This window comes from Puma concolor, chromosome E4 (assembly GCF_028749965.1).
Source record: "Puma concolor isolate L17-30 chromosome E4, mPumCon1.1.hap2, whole genome shotgun sequence".
NCBI lineage: Eukaryota > Metazoa > Chordata > Mammalia > Carnivora > Felidae > Puma > Puma concolor.
Window position 1 is genome coordinate 30,032,313 of NC_141683.1, and position 18,283 is coordinate 30,050,595.

The following is an 18,283-nucleotide window of genomic DNA, read 5'->3' on the forward strand; positions in this document are numbered from 1 at the left end:
AGGGCTTAAACCTGGTCTGACTTTAGTTCTAAAGGATCCCTCTGGCTGCTGTGTTGACAGAAAGCTGTGGGGGACACAGGGCTGGCCCAGGGAGAGCCGCCAGGAGGGTGTTGTGATAACCAGGAGACAGGTGATGGTGGCTAGGGGGCTAGCTGTGGACGTGGTGAGAACTGGACACCTCCTATTTATTTGGGAGTTTGAGCTGACAGAATTTGCAGCTGGCCTTGATTTCGAGTGAGAGAGAGAGAGAGAAACAAATCGAGGGTGACTACCAGGATTTTTGTCCAAGCAATTGAGCTTCCATTTACTGAGATGCGGAAACGGCTGCAAAGCAGGTGTGGGGCAGAAGCCAAAATTTCTGTTTTAGACACGATAATTTAGGATGCTTACGAGGCATCCGGATGGAGATACCCAGTAGGCTGGGATTTATGAGTCTGGAGCTCAGAGGCTAGGGCGGGTCGGAGGTATAAATTTGAAGATGGTATTTAAAGTTGTGGGGATGGACGAGATCTGTGGAGAAGGGAGAAGGTATTTAGAGAGAAGGGATCCGGAGGCTGAGCCCTGGAATGCTCCCGTGTTTAGTGATTGGAGAGACGAGGAGGAACCAGCAAACAGACTAAGAAAGAATTGGCCTCTGAGGCAAGGGAACCAAAAGAGAGTGATGTCCTGAGATCAAGGAGAACAGAAAAGTCAAGGAAGATAAGAGCTGAGCATTGACTTGAATTTTGGCAACGGGGACCTTGGCAGGAGCAGTTTCACTAGAATTATGGGGAAGAATGCCTGGTTGCCGTGGGCTGGGAAGGGAGAGCAAAGAATGGAACAATTCCTTTGAGGTGTTTTGCTACAGAGAGAAATAGGAGTTAGAGAAAAATGTGGAGCCAAGGAGAGTTTCCTTGAAAATGGGAGAAGGGACATCTGGGTGGCTCAGTCGGTTGGGCCTCTGACTCTTGATTTTGGCTCAGGTCACGATCTCATAGTTCATGGGGTTGAGCCCTGCATCGGGCTCTGCGCTGACGACCTGGAGCCTGCTTGGGATTCTCTCTCACCCTCTCTCTCTCTGCCTCTCTCCTGCTCTCTCTCAAAATAAATAAGCTGGAAGAAAACAGAAACAAAAACAAGAAAAATGGGAGCATATCCTCAGGCTTTGCAAATATCTGGTAGTAAGGAGGTAACTAACGGAGCAAAGTCTTTGAATAAATGAAAGGGCTTAAGACCCGGTGTCCCAGGGGAGAAGCTGGATTTCAGAAAGCTGTAGTTCGTCCATAGTAGAAAGAGGGTGTGCAAAGCAAACGGGCATAAAGCAATGAGAGTCAGGGCTCGGATGGCAGGAGAGGAACAGAAAAGCTCAGAGGCAGCAGGATTTGGTGAATGTGACCCTGTGGCCATGGGAAGGAAGGAACCCAAGGTGGCTCAGCACTTCCTGAAGAGAAGGACTTGGGGTGGTGCACTCACCGTGATTCTCTTCTGGTGCTGTGGGTTTGGATGCTGGGTACACAAGTGGAGATGGGTAGCAAGTCATTGGGAATGCAGGAGAGGAGCCGAGTGTCACTCTGCATCTAGCACATGGTGGCAGCTCGATCAACATGGGCTGGTCCCAGATGCATGGAGCTGATGGTTCAAGCCTCGGGTGGGATGAGCCAGCTGCGAAGGAGTTGAGATCCTGCAGAATTGAAGCCAGCAAGGCCATAGGGTTTGTGATTGGAAGCCATCCATGAGCAGGGTGACAGATTGGCACACTGTGGGGCTGAAACCAGTTAAAAGGATGGAGCAGTGACCAGAAAGTGATAAGAAGAAAAAAAAACCCAAAAAACATCAAGCAGCTGTGAGCACAGGAAACAGTTTCTGCCAGGAGGTTAGGTGAGGTAGTTACTGGAAAGTGGATGTTGATTAATACAGGGAAAGGGAGACCGTAGACAGAGCGAGTGCAGAGGAGAAACTCACAACATGTGAGAGAAGAGATTGTTGAGGAAGGGATTAGAGTTTCGGAGGCGACGGCAAAGGACACGAGTCAGAAGACTGGAAGAGGAAGAGTATAAGCAGAGGTGGCAAGAATCACGAAGGGTGCAAGGGAGCAGGGGGATGGGGCAGAGGGAAGAGGGCGTTCATCCTGGGCAGTCACAGGCGTGTCCGAAGCAGCAGGCAGAATCCTCCGCTGGAAGTGAGGACAGGACGGTGGGTGTGAGTGCAGGAACTGACCCTTGAGGAATAGCCAATGTGATGAGTCCATCTGCAGGAAGAATGACGGGGTCTCGGGTGGGCCTAGTGAGCTCAGTTTCACCCTGGAGTAATGCTCGAGGAAAGGGACCGGACCCCTGATGTGGTCTTGAGGGCTGGCACATTGGGTAGAGCGTCTCAGCGCAAGCAAGGGCGCTATAGAAATGGCAGGACAAACCTCCAGGCTGAGTGGGGAGGCAGATGGCTGAGGGTCACTGCAGGGTGAAAGAGGGGAGCAGGGGACAGGGAAGAGGGGATTCAGGAATCAGAGACAGAACTCAAAAGACGGCTTCCCTCTGGGCAGAGTGCCTGCAGAGGAGTATCCTAGGAAGGATGTGGAGAACACTCGGCCTTCTGAGCCACCCTAACCGTGGCCATAGTGCGATTCTGCTCAGAGGTGGCTGGTTTGGCCATGGAGGTGCCCAGCTGGGGACTAGCCCCAAAGCCAGGAGCCTTACCCATGCGTAGGGCTTCTTAACTTTCCACTGCCTGATGATAAGCACTTTACGGTCTGCCAGCCCAGGGGTGAATCCTATGGAGAGGTGGGGGAGAGGGCTGGCACTAAAGACACCCGAGAGGGGGCGGGGAGTGGGGGAGCAGCTGAGGAAGAGTCTGGAGCCTGTGAGAAAGGAGCCCTCAGCCTGAGATTCCTTTAGGCTGAAGCCCTGGCAGGAACAGCACTTTCTGGGGACTTGGCTGCCTCGCTGTCTGGGGGAGGGCTTGGCCTGGGAATCCTGTTCACCCTCGCGTGCAGAAAGACAATGACAGAGCTCTACTCAGATCCTGAGGGGGTGGGGCAGACTAAGGGCTGGATAGGTCCTGGGCAAAATCAGTGTGTGTGTGTGTGTGTGTGTGTGTGTGTGTGCGCGCGCGCGCGTGTGTGTATTTGTGCGTGCGCGCGTGAGTGTGCATGCATAGGTGGGTAGGTGGGTGTTGTAGATTTCCATCCATTTTGGGTTTCCACTGGGAAATAGCATCCCAAAGGCCTCATGGTTTGATTCTCACCAGCAAAATTAGAAGAGAGAACCCCAAACAGCCAAAATAAACAGCCTGAGATCTGTGTAGAGGAAGCCTGGATAAATCAAAACAGTTCCTTTGGTGGTGGAGGGCCCAGAGGGCATCGGTCATTATTTGATTTTTAGGAGCAGATGTACTAATAACGGTTCCCTGAAGTCATGTTAAGACTTCAAATTTGAATGTTGATTTACATTCTTGACCTACAAACCGGGGAGCAGACTAGGGCAACCCTGCCTGTTAGAACTTTCTGTAACGATAGAAATCTTCTGTTCTGTCCAGTCTAGTAGCCACTAGCCATTCGTGTCTGTGCGTCTAGTGGTCACTTGAAATGTGGCTAGTACAACCGAGGAGATGAATTTCTAATTTTATTTAATTTTCACTGTAATTCAGATAGCCACCTGTGCTTAGTAGCTACCATATTGGTGGTATGGGTCTAGAACACTGGTTCTCATCCTTGGCTGCGTATTAGAATCACCTGGGATGCAGTTTAAACCCCTGGAGCCAGGCGCATCCCCTAGAAGCAGACTTAATTGGCCTGGGGGGGGGGAACCCAGCAAAGGAATATATTATTTTAAGTTCTCCAGCTTATTCTGATGTGCAGCCAGGATTGAGAACCAGTGGTCCAGGGAAAAGCTGCCCAAGAGAATGTTGCTTGGTGGGGAAACCAGTATACTGGGAACCAGTCCACCCACAAATAATTGCAAGATGAAACAAGGACTTCCCCTGTCCCACAACTGTGGGACAAAGGTTTCTCCTGAAAGGTGGTCTAAGAGAGAAGTTTAGAGTAAACAGGAGAAAATGCGGCTCTCACACATGCAACTCCTGGCCCCTATGATGGAGGCCTCGGCCCCGCTCCCAGGTCCGGGGCAGAGAAGCAGCTGCGGTGAGGGTCTCAGACTCCCCCAGAGAGCCTTAGCCCCTGGAGGATGGGACTTCCATAAGGGCCTCAGTGGCACAAGGGAGCCTTGCTGGACCCGGGGAGAAAGAGGGGTGTGAGCCCCCTCAGAGTGATGAGCTGGTGTTTCCAGTGTGTCCCCACAGGGATGGCCCCAGTATCATGTGACCCAGACACACAGGAAGCACCTGAGCCCCCTGTCAGCTGTAGGCACATCCTGGAGATGGGAAGGGACCTGTCCGTGTCTGGTCTTCCCTCCTCTTCTTGCTCCCTTGTCCCCAGCCTGTTGCCTCACTGTTCCCACAGCTTCATCCTCACACCCGCCCACCCCCACCCCTGATTGACAGCCACTCGGGGTCTTCATCCCCTGCCGCTCTGTCTTTTCTCTCTTTAACTCTTCTGTGTGTCCTTTCTGACAACCTCTCCTCACCTCCCCCCCCTTCCCACCGTGTCCCTCCTCCTCTCTCTCTCCTCCCCTTCCCCTCCCCCGGTCTCTTCTCTCCACAGACTTTCCTGGCCTCCAGCGGGGGACTGTATTGCCTGGGTGGAGGCTGCGGGAACGTTGTAATTCCAGGCTGCATGAGCCTGCCCTGCACGCCCGCCGGCTCTCTGCCCTGCAGCTTGCATGCTCGGGCCTGGCCGTGGATTGCATGGGGTGGATCCAGCACTGAGGGCTTCCTTCCCTAGATCAGGCGCCCTGGAGGGATCGGGTTGGGGGCGGGGGGGGGGGGGGGAGCGGGGGCTCTGCGGTAGACTGTGCATGGATGTAGTGGCTTTCTCGGAGCCCCGGAAAACGGGGCGAAGGGTCTCTCTGGCTCCTTCTGTCCAGATGGGAACATCCCGAGAGGACTGTGACTGCTAGCTGGCACAGGACCTTAGTGACCGTTCGCTGGCACGAGGTCCCTGGGGACACAGGAAGCCTGGCAGGGCTCTCCCCTTCCAGAGTTATCCGGGTGTCTAAGGCTAGGCTTGCCTGGCTTAGGACAGCCATGTGCTGAGTGGGGTGGCGATGTTGATTGATGGTGACAGAGCAGCCAAGCTTTAGGGAAACTGCGCTGAAAGGGTCCTCTGCTCCGTGGCAGCTTGAGGAGAAGGTGAGATAAGGCAGGAGGCCCCAGGAGGACAGGCCCGGCCACAGCCTCACCTCCCTGTTGCCCTCTCCCGAGAAGGGGCTTACCACGCTGCTTGGCCCACTCCCTCCTCTCGGCTAAACAAGCCCAAAGCCTTAAGGCTACGGGTGGTCCAGCGGCAGTTCACAGCAGGGGCCGTGAGGTGGGGGTGGAGCTGCCCCCCCCAATCCATGGAAGCCTCCCCGGCACACACACGTTGCCCCTCCCTCCCCTGCCTGCCCCTTACTACCCCTGTGAGGTGCCACCTCCAGACTGACCTCTGGGGCTGCCGGCCCGCAGGACCCAGACGAGAGCGCCCGGATCTCCAGCGCCTTCTTTCGCCTGTTCCGGGTCATGAGGCTGATCAAGCTGCTGAGCCGGGCAGAGGGAGTGCGCACTCTGCTGTGGACGTTCATCAAGTCCTTCCAGGTGCGTGTGCCCAGCCTACCTGGCCAGGGTCCGCCCCAGGTCTGCATGGGGGCCGTGGTCACTGCATGTACCTGGAGAGGCTGCGAGGGACATCCGTCCAGCCCGGGGGAGAGCCCTGGGGTGACCACAGGGTCCGCAGTGAGCTCGGGGAGGGTAGGGCGTGGAGCCCTGTGCACTGACCCTCCCTCCTCACCCCCAGGCCCTGCCATACGTGGCCCTGCTCATCGTCATGCTCTTCTTCATCTACGCCGTCATCGGCATGCAGGTGAGAGGCAGGTGGGCCCAGGCCAAAGGAGGGATCTTGGTCAAGTGGGAGGGGGCGTCGGTGGACCCCAGAGAGGCCTAATTAGTGTGGAGGTTGGACCCTCCGCCCTCCCTGCATCTTCCATCCTGGCCACCAGGGGCGTAGCTGTGAGTCTGAGAAAGGAGACTGTTTCTTCTCCCTGATGCTGCAGTGCTGGTCAGGTGGGAACAGTCCGGGAGGGGCCTCGGCATGCAGGTCAACAGCAGGGGCCAGGCTGTGTCTCTCCCAGGCCCTGATAGACGCTTCAAGTGGTCCCAGTCTACCCTCCAGTGTCCCCTCTCCCCCACATTCCCTACACTGAGTCCCCAAGTTGGCTTGCTGTTGGAAAAACCAGTCCACTCTTGGGTTTTCCTTGGGCTTGATTGGACGAACTTCACCCAACCTTGAAAATAATCTAACTGATTTGGCCTCGGGTGTGCTGTGGCCTAAAATAAAGGGGATTTGCAGGAGGTAGGGGTGGAGGAGGGGAGTAGGTCAGGTGGGAGAGGACAGTGGGGCCTGCGCTGAGGGGAAACTGTGACCTAGGTCCCAAGGTTGGAGCCCTTTGTGATTTGCAGATGTTTGGTAAGATCGCCATGGTGGACGGGACCCAAATAAACCGGAACAACAACTTCCAGACCTTCCCACAAGCTGTGTTGCTGCTCTTCAGGTACCAGTCTCCTTCTGTCCGCACCTTGTCCCCACCCTCTGACCTTGGCCTTTGCTTTGCTCTACTCTACATTGCAGGCAGGGCCGGTTTCCTGATCCTGTGGCCTGAGCAGCCACACAACACAGTGCCCTCATTCAGAAGAGCTAAGGCTCAGGGTGCCTGGGTGGCTCAGTTGGTTAAGCTCCCGACTCTTGATTTCTGCTCAGGTCATGATCTCAGTTCAGGAGATCAAGCCCCATGGGACTCTGTGCCGACAGCTTGGGATTCTCTCTGTGCCCCTCCCCTACTCGTGCTCGCTCTCTCTCTCTCTCTCAAAATACATAAACTTTTTAAAAACTTTAAAAAAAAAAGAAGAGCTAAGTCTCTCCTGTCCCTGTTTTGAAATGTTTGATCACTTTTAGAAGTTAGCTGCGCTCACCATTGTGCAACCAATGCCATTTTTAAAATCATTTTTGAACAAATGGCCCCACATCTTTGTTTTGCACTGGGCCCCAAAAATGGCGTAGCTGGTCTAAGTGGAGTACGGTATATTCCCCTGATCTCATCCCACTGAAACAGGAGACAGAAGTCACATGTCCCTTCAAAAGAGCATGTCACCTTGGTCAGCACAGGGCTCTCCTGTGTGACCCCCCCACCAGGGAGTTGAATCATGGATTGATTTTGCCCCTTTTCTTTAGTTCAGCTCCTACCTATAGTGCTCCTTAAGGGATAGAGCAGTGGGGCCGCGGCACAGAGGGGAAACTGAGGCCTGCCTCACACTGAGCTACTTGGTGAACCCAGGGGTCTGAACTGCTTCCTTTGGGTTGGGGGAGCAGCCCTAGTTTGCTTGTCTGTCCATACCCTGCTCCTGCCAGGCTGCTGGCCTCCTGAGGGGCTGCCCAAGAGTGGACATGCCTTCAGGGCGCCTGGGTAGGTTAAGCGTCCGACTTCGGCTCAGATCATGATCTCGTGGTTCGTGAGTTCGAGCCCCATGTCAAGCTGTGTGCTGACAGCTCAGAGCCCGGAGCCCTCTTCGGATTCTGTGTGTGTGTCTCTCTCTGCCCCTCCCCCACTCTTGCTCTGTCTCTCTCTCTCTCTCTCTCTCTCAAAAATAAACATTCAACAAATTAAAAAAAAAAAAGAGTGAAAAGGCCAACAGAAGCCCTTCTCTTCCAGGTGTGCGACAGGTGAGGCATGGCAGGAGATCCTCCTGGCCTGCAGCTACGGCAAGTTGTGTGACCCCGAATCGGATTATGCCCCGGGTGAGGAGTACACGTGTGGCACCAACTTCGCCTACTATTACTTCGTCAGCTTCTACATGCTCTGCGCCTTCCTGGTGAGATGGCGAGGAGGGTGATTTCACAAGGGAATCTGCACCCCCCTTCCCCGTCAGCTTCTGTCTCTTGGGGATTGACCTCAGGGGCACAGGAGGCAGGAGGCTCTGGTTAGATTGTTCTGGTTCAGGCCATCCTGCAGGTGCCTTCGTTTTCTGAGGGGTTGCTAAGAGGTTTTTTGTTTTTGTTTTTGTTTTTGTTTTGTTTTTACCTTTTTTGGTTACGAATGAATAATCAAAAGAATGTAGTGGGGCTCTGTCCTAAATAAATAGGGGCTCCCAGTAAAGCCATTTGCCCCTCCCTGTTCCTCCGAAGAGAAAGTTGCCCCACTGTGAGGAGGCTGGGGCTCTGGAAATAAGGTCCCAGAGGAGGTCCCGAATGGGGTTAGAAACAGAGCACAGATTGTTCTAAGACACGAGGGCTGCTGTCTGTTCATGTGGAACGCAAAGAGCCAGCAGTATCCATGGGACTGTCGTCTCTTCACTCTATTTTCTTCCCTATATTCGGTCAAAACAGTTGTGTGAGCATCTGTGTGTCCCTGGGCTCAGTGCAGAGGGTAGAAATATGATAAGACCCAGTCTGGCCCTGGAGGAGCTCACTGGGCACCTGGGGAATCCATGTGTGAGCAAGCCTTGCAGTTCAAAGGGACGCCCACTAGACACAGAAAAGGCAAGAGCAGTAATGACACATGGTCCAGTGAGGGCACAGAGGAGGGGGCTCATCTCTCTGGGGCGGGGGCAAGAGGCTGAGATGGAGGAGCTTGAGCTGGGTTTTAAAGGATCAGCACCAAGAACCCGGGCAGAGGACACTGTCTATGGAGGAGCGCAGAGGTGTGACATAGGTCGCTAGTGTTTGGGACGTAGGTCATTCGGAAGGACTGCAGTGAGGGCCCAAGTAGGAAGGAGCTCCGGCCCCCTTACCCAGTGGACATCTCCCAGCCCCCAGCCCCTCCCCTTTGTCACCTGCTTTCCCATGGTGGCAGCCCTTGGTTCTCCTCTTGCAGATCATCAACCTGTTTGTAGCTGTCATCATGGACAACTTTGACTACCTCACCCGGGACTGGTCCATCCTGGGCCCCCATCACCTGGATGAGTTCAAAGCCATTTGGGCAGAGTATGACCCAGAGGCTAAGTGAGTCCAGTCTGTAGATTCTGTGCAGACCCCTCCCTTCACTGTCCACCCCCCCCAATCCTAGCCCCTGTCCTCGTGTCCTATAGGGAATCACTCTCCAGTTTAATAAGAATGAATGGACTTCTTCTTCCTTCATTATCTGAGGTCCCAGATCAGAAAATTGGAGTTTCTTAGAGTTAGAAGGGATCCCACAGCCTCTCAGGACAGAAAACCCCTTGACTTTATTGGGAAATGGTCATTCAGCTTCTGCTTGGACACTTCTGAGAGCAGGGAACTCAGTACCTGAGCAGCTCTGGGCTCTGGCTAGCCAAAGTTTTAGTCCACTGACTAACAGCATCCTAGCTTGATTAAAATGCAAAGCCCCGAGCTGTACCCTGGACTGACTGAATCAGAACCTGCATTGCTTATTAACCTGATCCTCAGGGCATTCATACCTATGTTAAATCTTGGGAAGCACTTCTGCTTTACATTCTTTCTTTAAAAAGTAATAAGCTCATATTGAGTATTTCCCAAGTGTCATGCATTGTGCTAACCATTGCATACATTATCTCATTTAATCCTTACAACAACCTATGACACAGGTCTCTAGCTCTCTACCAGTCTGTGGAAGTGAGCTTTCACCTCCAGTGATCCATACCCTCTACTTCTATTAATATAACCCAAGAGCCCCCCAGTCAGCTCAAACAGAACCCAAGGAAGGCTCTGCCGTGGGGAAAATGAGGTCCAGATTCTGGGTCTGGAGATCCCACATCTCAGGGAATTCTGGTCTCAAAAGGATGTCTTCCCAAAAAAAGGACAGCCCATTCCTGGTGGTAGGTAACAGTGAACCCAAACATTGTTTCTTCTTTAAAGCAGGAGCTCAGCTTCAACTTCCTAAACACACTCCGAAAACAGGAAACACTCCCCTGTCACCTGGCTCTCTTCCCCTTGGCCGTTCTCTGAGCAGGGAGGAGGTCCTGGGTGGAGACGCCTGGTGTACAAGTCTCTGTGTCCTCCTGCAGGGGCAGAATCAAACACCTGGATGTGGTGACCCTGCTGAGACGGATCCAACCCCCTCTGGGCTTTGGGAAGTTCTGCCCACACCGGGTAGCATGTAAGGTAACCAGCGCAACCAGGGAGGGGTGCCCCCCTGGGAGAGGAAGAGGCTCCGGTACCAAGGGACAGGGAAGTTGATGAGGGCCTGATTGGATGAATCATTTTAGAGCAGTCATCTCCTGGGTCCCCAAGTCCCTTCCTGAGGACCTAAAGTGTCTCCCAACTCATCAGTGTCTCCCAACAGTCAACAGTGTCTCCCAGCTTATCTTTCCATCCCCTCGTGAAGGGCATCCCAAATCACCTGCACCCCCAGCCTTCATGTCCCATCCCCTCCCGGTCCACAGACCAGGCCAGAATGACCTGCCAAGCTTGGCCTGGTCCCAGCTCAGCAGCCAGCCACTGCCCCTCCCCTCACAGCGGCTGGTGGGCATGAACATGCCCTTGAACAGCGACGGCACGGTCACCTTCAACGCCACTCTCTTCGCCCTGGTCCGCACAGCACTCAAGATCAAGACGGAAGGTGAGAACTTTCTGGCATGCAGCCCCCTCCCTTCTCTCATAGGATGAGTTTTCTGGTACAGATTCTGCCAGATTCTCAGAGCTAAGGGTTGGAACCAAGAGCCATGAGGAAAAGCAGAAGGAGAACCCCAGTCTGTGCCTCTCAGGGCTTTGAGAGAGCTCAAAAAATCTCTGCAGGGGAAAGGTCACTAAGGATCTCTTCCCACACAGCTATGTCTGAATGGGGCCCCAAAAATGGCAGTGTTCGTGCAGAGGTGGGGGCTGCCTGTGGTGCGGCTCTGGGGGGAGCAGAGGGGCACCTCAGTTAGCCCTGGGCTTGCAGCCCACACTCAGCTTCACAGCTGAGTGCCCTGCCGCCAGGAAGCAGACATCATGGGAACAGGGAAAGGACTTAAGCTGGGGGCTCTTTTGTTCCTGAGCCCTCACTTAGCGCTCGGTTGTATCAGAGCCATCCCCGAAGGCAATCAGGACCACTGCAGGGATCTGAGACCACCACAGGGAAGGTTTTCTTGGGAGGGCAAGGAGAAGAAGACCAAGAGTGAGAGAAACCACGTTAGGGCAACAGGAAGGTTGCCTGAGAGTCCTTGGAATAGACCAGAGGGCCGTGGGGATTTAAAGGCTTTTGAGGGGAAAGGGAGAAGACCAGGAGATGACAGACAGACTTCAAAGGGAGCCACTCTGAACACTGGAAGCCAAGGCTTGTGGGGTGTGGAAACATGACTCAAGGGTTGGGCTGCCCCAGGGGGATGGTGATGCCCTCCCCTTCTTGCCAGTGCTCAGCACAGCAGCTGCCAAAACCAAATAGACAAAATCTCGGCCAACACTTGTTGAATGAGGTGTTTGGAGAATTCTAGGTGTCTTTGTCAAGTGCAGTTGACTTGGGCCGTGTGACTTTAGGGCTGCCCCTGCCTGTCCCTTGCTCCCAGGTAACTTTGAGCAGGCCAATGAGGAGCTGAGGGCCATCATCAAGAAGATCTGGAAGAGAACCAGCATGAAGCTCCTGGACCAGGTCATTCCTCCAATAGGAGGTGGGTGCTGCTTTGGGAGACCAGCATCCAGAGGCAGCTGAGGAAAGGGGACAAGGGACTTCTCCAGGAAGCCCTGTGGGAATCTGAGAATGGCCCAGAACCTTCGTAAATACCTTGGAGAGACCCCATGGTGGTAATCAGGGCGGGTACCAACCTTAGGGTGGAACTGCCCACTGGCCAAGTCAGCAAGGAGAGGAGTGTCGTGAAACGCCCGGTCCTGGCTACACCTCGGTCCCACTCTGAACCCAGTTCAGATTCCTACCCACCTTCAGGACATCCCTTTTGACTCTTCTGCAGATGATGAGGTGACTGTAGGGAAGTTCTACGCCACGTTTCTCATCCAGGAGCACTTCCGGAAGTTCATGAAGCGCCAGGAAGAGTATTATGGGTATCGGCCCAAGAAGGACACTGTACAGATCCAGGTAAGCCAAACCTGACCTCCAAGGGACTCCACTGAGCCAGGTCTTCAGGCTCCATGTCCTTGAGGGCCAGTGACAGAGGCAGAGAGGGAAGGAGGGCTCCAGGGTGAGTGAGGAGCCAGGCAGGAGCTCCTCCATCTTTGGGTGACAGACCCAAAGGCAATGGCATTGGTTCAGAAGAGGGATTTGAGTGCTTAAACTGGTCCATTGGCATGCAGAGAAATTTAGAACTTTGTTTCATATCATCTGTCTTTTATTTCTATTTTTTGGTGTTAATTATAGTGCATACAATTTACAAATTCAAAAATATGTGTGCCTTTGGGCTATGTGCTCAAAAACTTATTTCAATTTCAATTTTTACTTTAAAACAGTGTCATGATTTTAAAAGTTGTGTGTATAATACAAACACCTTTTTTATGAACCATTTTAAGTGTAATTCCCAACATGACATTCCATCAACCCAGAACATTTTCATATGTATTTCCTGCAAATAAGGGCATTTTCCTACATAATTCTTCTACACAACCACAATGCAACCACCAAAGTCAGGAAATTAACATTGAGACATTATAACCATCAAATCTTCAGGCCCCATGCAAATGTCACCAGCTGTCCCAAGAATGCCTTTATAGTAAAAGGATCCAATCTAGAATCACACATGGCATTTAGTTGTTATATCTCTTTAGACTCTTTCAGCTAGAACAGTTCCTTGGTCTTTCCTTGACAAGACCTTCACGCTTTTGAAGACTACAGGATATCCTTCAGGTTGAGTTCAGGTGATGTTTCTTCATGATAGATTTAGGGATATACATCTTGTACAGCAATGTCACAGAAATGATGCCATGTTCTCACTGCAAGCTATCATATGACACCAATCTTGATTTGTCCCATGGCTTTAATCAACTTAAAAAACTGTATTAATGGCATATTCAGTAAAAGGAGATCATTTGTCTAAAAGACTCTATTGAGTAAAAAGATTTTTCCAGCTGGAAGCTGGAGAGGGTATGAAATCCCCATGAAGTTGGACCATCCCAGAAGTCAGAGCAAGACGTAGTGGCCTCATGGAGTCCTGGGACATTGAATGTCCAGGAGAGAGTGGGGCTGGAGCTGGAGCTAGAAATGGAGCTGGTCTCCCCCACTAGACTGGAGGGGTCACGGAGCTTCTGTCCCCAGGCCGGACTGCGGACCATTGAGGAAGAGGCAGCCCCAGAGATCCGGCGCACCATCTCAGGAGACCTGACAGCAGAAGAGGAGCTGGAGAGAGCCATGGTGGAGGCTGCGATGGAGGAAGGGATATTCCGGGTATGTGAAGGCCATGACCACCCTGTGTGTCCCAGGCACAGGGAATAGCAACATCCCATAGAAATGAGGGCGAGAAGCCACATAGGAGGGGAATTTGGAAACTGAAGACACCCACAGCCCACATCTCTTGGGACTCAAAAATCAGTGACTCAACCTAGTCAGTTGTCAAATATAACACGTATTTTCTTCCCTTCCTCTACCAAGCCTCACTCCTTTCCTCACGTCCCCACAGCCACTAGTCAACATTCATCTCTTAGAATCCCTTCATTGTCAAATGCCCCACCTGCTTCCAGTTACACTGGCCCTCGATTCTTAGCGCTGTTTAGTGTTTTTTATGATGCTACAAAACTAAAAGGTCCTTAATGACCACCTAGTTAAAACCTTCTGGGTTATTCACGAGGAAGTGGTGACCCAAGGAGATTATATGAGATATCCAGTATCACCTTAGCAAGTTAGTTAGTTTTAGAGGTGGGACTAGAACCAGTTCTCCAGACTCCCAATCCAGTGCTCTTTCCATGACACCATATTTCCCTATCTGGCTATCTGTGTCTCCTATGTCGTTCCTTAGATGTGTTCTGTCTACCCCATTGTACTGAGAACTCTCTGAAGGTGGGTGGTTTCTTCTCTGGCCTTACAGCCCAGTCCATTTCCCTTTGGCCTTATAGGATTTGTCTTCTAATACCATCACTTGTTCCCAGCAAATCATCCCAGTATGGCAGTCCCCATGCACTCTCAGCTCTCAATCCCCTGTCACTGCTCTCAGCCCTTATGCTCTCCTTCTTGACCCTAGAGGACTGGGGGCCTGTTTGGCCAGGTGGACAACTTCATGGAAAGGACCAACTCCCTGCCCCCTGTCATGGCCAACCAGCGACCCCTCCAGTTTGCTGAGATAGAGATGGAAGAGCTGGAATCACCCGTCTTCTTGGAGGATTTCCCTCAAGATCCACGCACCAACCCTCTTGCTCATGCCAACACCAATAATGCCAATGCCAATGTTGCCTGTGACAATAGCAGCCATAGCAACAGCCAGCTATTTTCCAGGTAGTGGCAGTCACTGCCAGCTTTGGGTATAAGGGTACTGGGGTAGGACTGGGAAGACATGGTTAGTGGGTTCCAGGCTTTTCCGGAGAGGGGACACCCTGAAACATATAGGTTGTCCTCCGCTTGCCTTGGTGTCCTTTGGGATCCATCCTCCCCCTTAAGGCAAGAGGCAGGCCCAGACTGCAGAGACTCCTTTGGCCAGCAGAGGGCAGCCTCATGTTAGCGTTGGCACAAATGTTGCGTGGTTCCTTTATTCCATCATCTACGGCAGGTCTAGGAGCTGAGACCTACTGAACGTATTAGATTAGAAAGAGAGCTTACTACAACTGTGGAAAGTTAAAGTTTAATTGTAGGATTTGGGTTCCAGGGAGATCTCACTGCTGTTTGGGCCCCCTCTCTTTCACCCTGAGCTGTCCACCAGATATAATCTGTGATTACATAAGTCTCATGAAAAAACAGCAGGATGAAGTTGGGGAGCTTCTCAGAAATCACAACCTGCGGGCTGAGGTCCAAGCAGACCTTCCCTTATAGATAGGAGGCCGGGTGATTAGAGGTACCTTAGACCTGGAAAGGCTGAGTCGCACACCCTCAGTAATGGGCAGGACAGGGCAGAAGCCCCGTGAGCAGGTGTTTCCCATGGCCAGAGCTGCCTACACGCCTTTGCATTCAGAGACACTTTGAATTCAGCCCTCAAGCCTTGAGAGGCACCTGCGCCTTGGGTCACCATGGTGTTAGGTGTTCTGGGAATACAGAAGCACCAGACCTGGGCCCTGCCCTGAAAGGATTGTAGTCTTCTTGGGAGATGTGTCACAGGACCTGACAGTGACCGAATAATCACAAAGAGCAGGTGTCCTGAGAATGCAGGCATATTGATCACCATGGGCTGGAAAGGTCTAGATTTGAGCTAAACGTTTCTCGGCCTCCACTGAGCATCAGAAACACCAAGGAGCTCTCAAAATTGCAGTTCCTGGGCCTCACCGCAAACTCTGGGGATGGGACACAGCCACTACTAGTTTCTAAAGCTCCCCAGGTGATCCAGTGTACCACCAAGGTTGAGAACCAGTGTCCTGGAGGTTGTGAGGCTGGGCTGAGCCTCAGAAGATGAACAGAATGTGAAAAAGGGTAGAGGGAAGGGCATGTCTGACAGCAGGGACCATTGAACGAAGGAGAGGAGTGGGGAATGTATTTGGCCCATTTCTCTTAGAGAGCCAGGACTGGCTGGGCACAGAGCAGTGGGAGCACCAGCCCTGGAGTCCAAGCTGCACACAATGATGGGTCCAGATCCTGAGAGAAAAGGATGTTTGGGGCCATACAAGGGCAGGATGGCGGGAGAACCAGAAGCCTGCCTTGCTTCCCTATCACCAGCCTTGCTTCCATTTCAGCATCCGCTATGAAAGGGAGTTCCCTGGAGAGACAGAGATGCCTGCTGCCAGAGGAGGAGCCTTTGGCCAGCCCCAAAGCGTCCTGGGTCAGTCTTTTCTGTGCACCCTAGAAGCTGAGCCTTCTCCCAGAGAGGCCTGGGGAGCCTCGCTCGTTCCTTACGCTTGGGGAATCTGGCTGGGAGGGCTGGCTTGGGAGCCTGCTGCAGTGGGATCAGCTGGGCCCAGGACGGAAGAGCAGTCAGGGCCAGCTCCAGATCCAGGCAGAGGTCAAGGGTGTCATGTAGGTCACCGACTGAGGTGGGAAGGGGGCATGCCTGGAAACACACACCCACTCGCCCAAAGGGCAGCTCTTGAACGACTGACCCCTTGGCTCTGGGGCCCTTCAGCAGATGGTCTGGCAATCTCCCAGCAGGTCCTAGACTGCTGTGTGTGACAGCAAGAGCCCTGAGGATGCTGGAGTTCAAGGGAGATGAGGGCACTTGCCTTGCTCCGTGGCGTGTAAACACACACACACACACACACACACACACACACACACATACACTTCTGCATGCAAACACACGTGGACACACTGAGAAACAGCTTGACCAGAGCTGGTCAAACTCTGGCCCTGATTCCCCCTCCCAAACCCACAAGCACAAAGACCAGGACAAGTACAAGGGCAACGGGACAACACAGGTTCCTGCCTGGCCTGTAGTTGGTTGGGCCTCAACCTACGTCCACTCTCTAGGACCCCTTCCACAGCCCAAAGGGTCTCAGAGAGCTCTCAGAGTTTGGATGCCTGGCCAGGCAGAGCTCTGTTGACTCAGGCCCCTCTTGCCTTTGCCCTGTCTTGCCCACAGGAGCCCACAGCAAATCCTGTGTGGAAAAGCTAAAAGGACAGATGGCCCAGAGAGAAATGCCTGGGGCCCAGGCGTCTCCTACCCCCTGCCAGGTAATAGGGCACAGGCCTGGGAAGAAACTCTATGCATAGGAAGGGTGTGGTGGTAATTTGTCCATTAATAACAGAAAGGACCGGACTCCTGGGTCCTCCCTTTTCTGTGAGTCCTGGCTGAGGCTCCCTAGGGCTAGGGTTTCACCGGATCCCAGTGGGCTCCAGCATCCCTGTTGGGGTCTTTGCTTTTGTGCATTTGGAACAGCGTGCCGGTGCAGAGCCTCCCCTGCCTGGGGAGAGGAGGGACCCCACCCCGGGGCCTGAGGAAGTATCCCACCACGGTAGGACCAAGGAGAGTAGTTCCAGGTGCCAGACTCCAGCGACAGCCAGGCTGATACAGGAGGTGAGATGGGGGCTGGGACAGAGCAGTGGGCTGCATTCGGGGGTGGCCCTGTGATGTCCTGGGGTAGAGAGAGGGTAGAGCCAACAGAGGCAGACCCTGAGGCAGCTCCCCAGGAGATCACACCCAGCCTTCTCTCTTCCCTGCAGGCTCTGGTTCGAGGAGGCCTGGACACCTTGGCGGCTGATGCTGACTTTGTCACGGTGACAGGCCGGGCCCTGGCAGATGCCTGCCAGATGGAACCAGAGGATGTGGAGGTGGCAGCAACAGAGCTACTGAAAAGACAAGAGTCCCCAGAGGGCATGGCCAGTGCCCAGGGACGCTTGAGCCTCGGGTCCTCGCTGGGGAGCCTTGACCAGCATCAGGGCTCCCAGGAGACCCTGATCCCCCGCAGGCTGTGAGGTTCCGCACAGCAGCAGCATGGGCTTAGAGCTAGCATGACCAACGGTGAGGGAGGGGTGGCTGAGGCCAAGAAGGGTTAGCCCACCACGGCAGCCCCTCTCTCAGCAGCTGAATGGATGGGCCGAGTGGGGGTGGTCAGGAACCACCGGAAAACACGTCTGGAAGAAGTAGATTGACAGGCCCTTCTCCTCACCGGCAAGAGGCATGGTTGGATGGAGCTTCTAATGTCATTCAAATAGGCCCAGTCAGTGCCAGTGTCTGTCTGGCATAAGGCCACTCCCACCAGCAGGACATTAAAGTCTCCAGGCCTATGCCATTGGCCCCTGGCCCCTGCCTGTCTCCTGTTTTGGAAACTTCTACACTCACTCATCCCTCTTCCCCATCCCATTTCCCAGGAACCCCGCGCACAGGCTCGGGAGCCTGGGCCCAGGAGAACAGAGGGGCTCTCTGGGCAGCTATCCTGCGTGCAGCAGAGAGGGGCTCATCGTGGAGAATGTGGATTCTCCTAGAAGTGCATGGCCGGTTCCACTGACCGGGACCGCGTCACTGCAGGAGGGCCTGGCGGCCTTAGAAGCAACGGCCCCACATCCCAGGCCACACCACAACCCACCTTCTTTGAAGCTATGACCCTGTCCCTTTGGACAGAATCCACCACTGACATAGGCCTTGGGTCCCTCACGTATTTGTGCCCCTGGATATCAAAGATCTGCAGTTTCCACAGCTCCTCTTACCCACACCAAGCAGTGATGAGTCACAGTGGCTCCTACTTACCAAGTACCTCCTGTGTGCCAGACGCTGTCCCGCGCCGTGGGGTGTTCTA

At 53.5% G+C, this 18,283-nt stretch overlaps 1 protein-coding gene across 2 annotated transcripts in view; it reads left to right on the plus strand.

Moving 5' to 3' along the window:
• Window positions 1–17,789, plus strand: part of CACNA1S (calcium voltage-gated channel subunit alpha1 S) — a 65,647-nt gene extending 47,858 nt beyond the window's left edge. The window contains exons 29-44 of one of the 2 annotated variants that reach the window (XM_086694168.1): window positions 4,634–4,690; window positions 5,536–5,664; window positions 5,864–5,929; window positions 6,526–6,617; window positions 7,773–7,932; window positions 8,934–9,061; window positions 10,063–10,159; window positions 10,514–10,616; window positions 11,542–11,643; window positions 11,941–12,065; window positions 13,236–13,364; window positions 14,155–14,405; window positions 15,788–15,873; window positions 16,630–16,721; window positions 16,927–17,064; window positions 17,211–17,789. In XM_086694168.1, coding sequence (XP_086550294.1) covers window positions 4,634–4,690; window positions 5,536–5,664; window positions 5,864–5,929; window positions 6,526–6,617; window positions 7,773–7,932; window positions 8,934–9,061; window positions 10,063–10,159; window positions 10,514–10,616; window positions 11,542–11,643; window positions 11,941–12,065; window positions 13,236–13,364; window positions 14,155–14,405; window positions 15,788–15,873; window positions 16,630–16,721; window positions 16,927–17,064; window positions 17,211–17,462 — 2,007 coding nt within the window. In that variant the 3' untranslated portion in view covers window positions 17,463–17,789. The remainder of the gene's footprint in view (window positions 1–4,633; window positions 4,691–5,535; window positions 5,665–5,863; window positions 5,930–6,525; window positions 6,618–7,772; window positions 7,933–8,933; window positions 9,062–10,062; window positions 10,160–10,513; window positions 10,617–11,541; window positions 11,644–11,940; window positions 12,066–13,235; window positions 13,365–14,154; window positions 14,406–15,787; window positions 15,874–16,629; window positions 16,722–16,926; window positions 17,065–17,210) is intronic. The other variant, XM_086694169.1, reaches the window with a different exon arrangement.
• The last annotated feature ends 494 nt before the right edge of the window (window positions 17,790–18,283 follow it).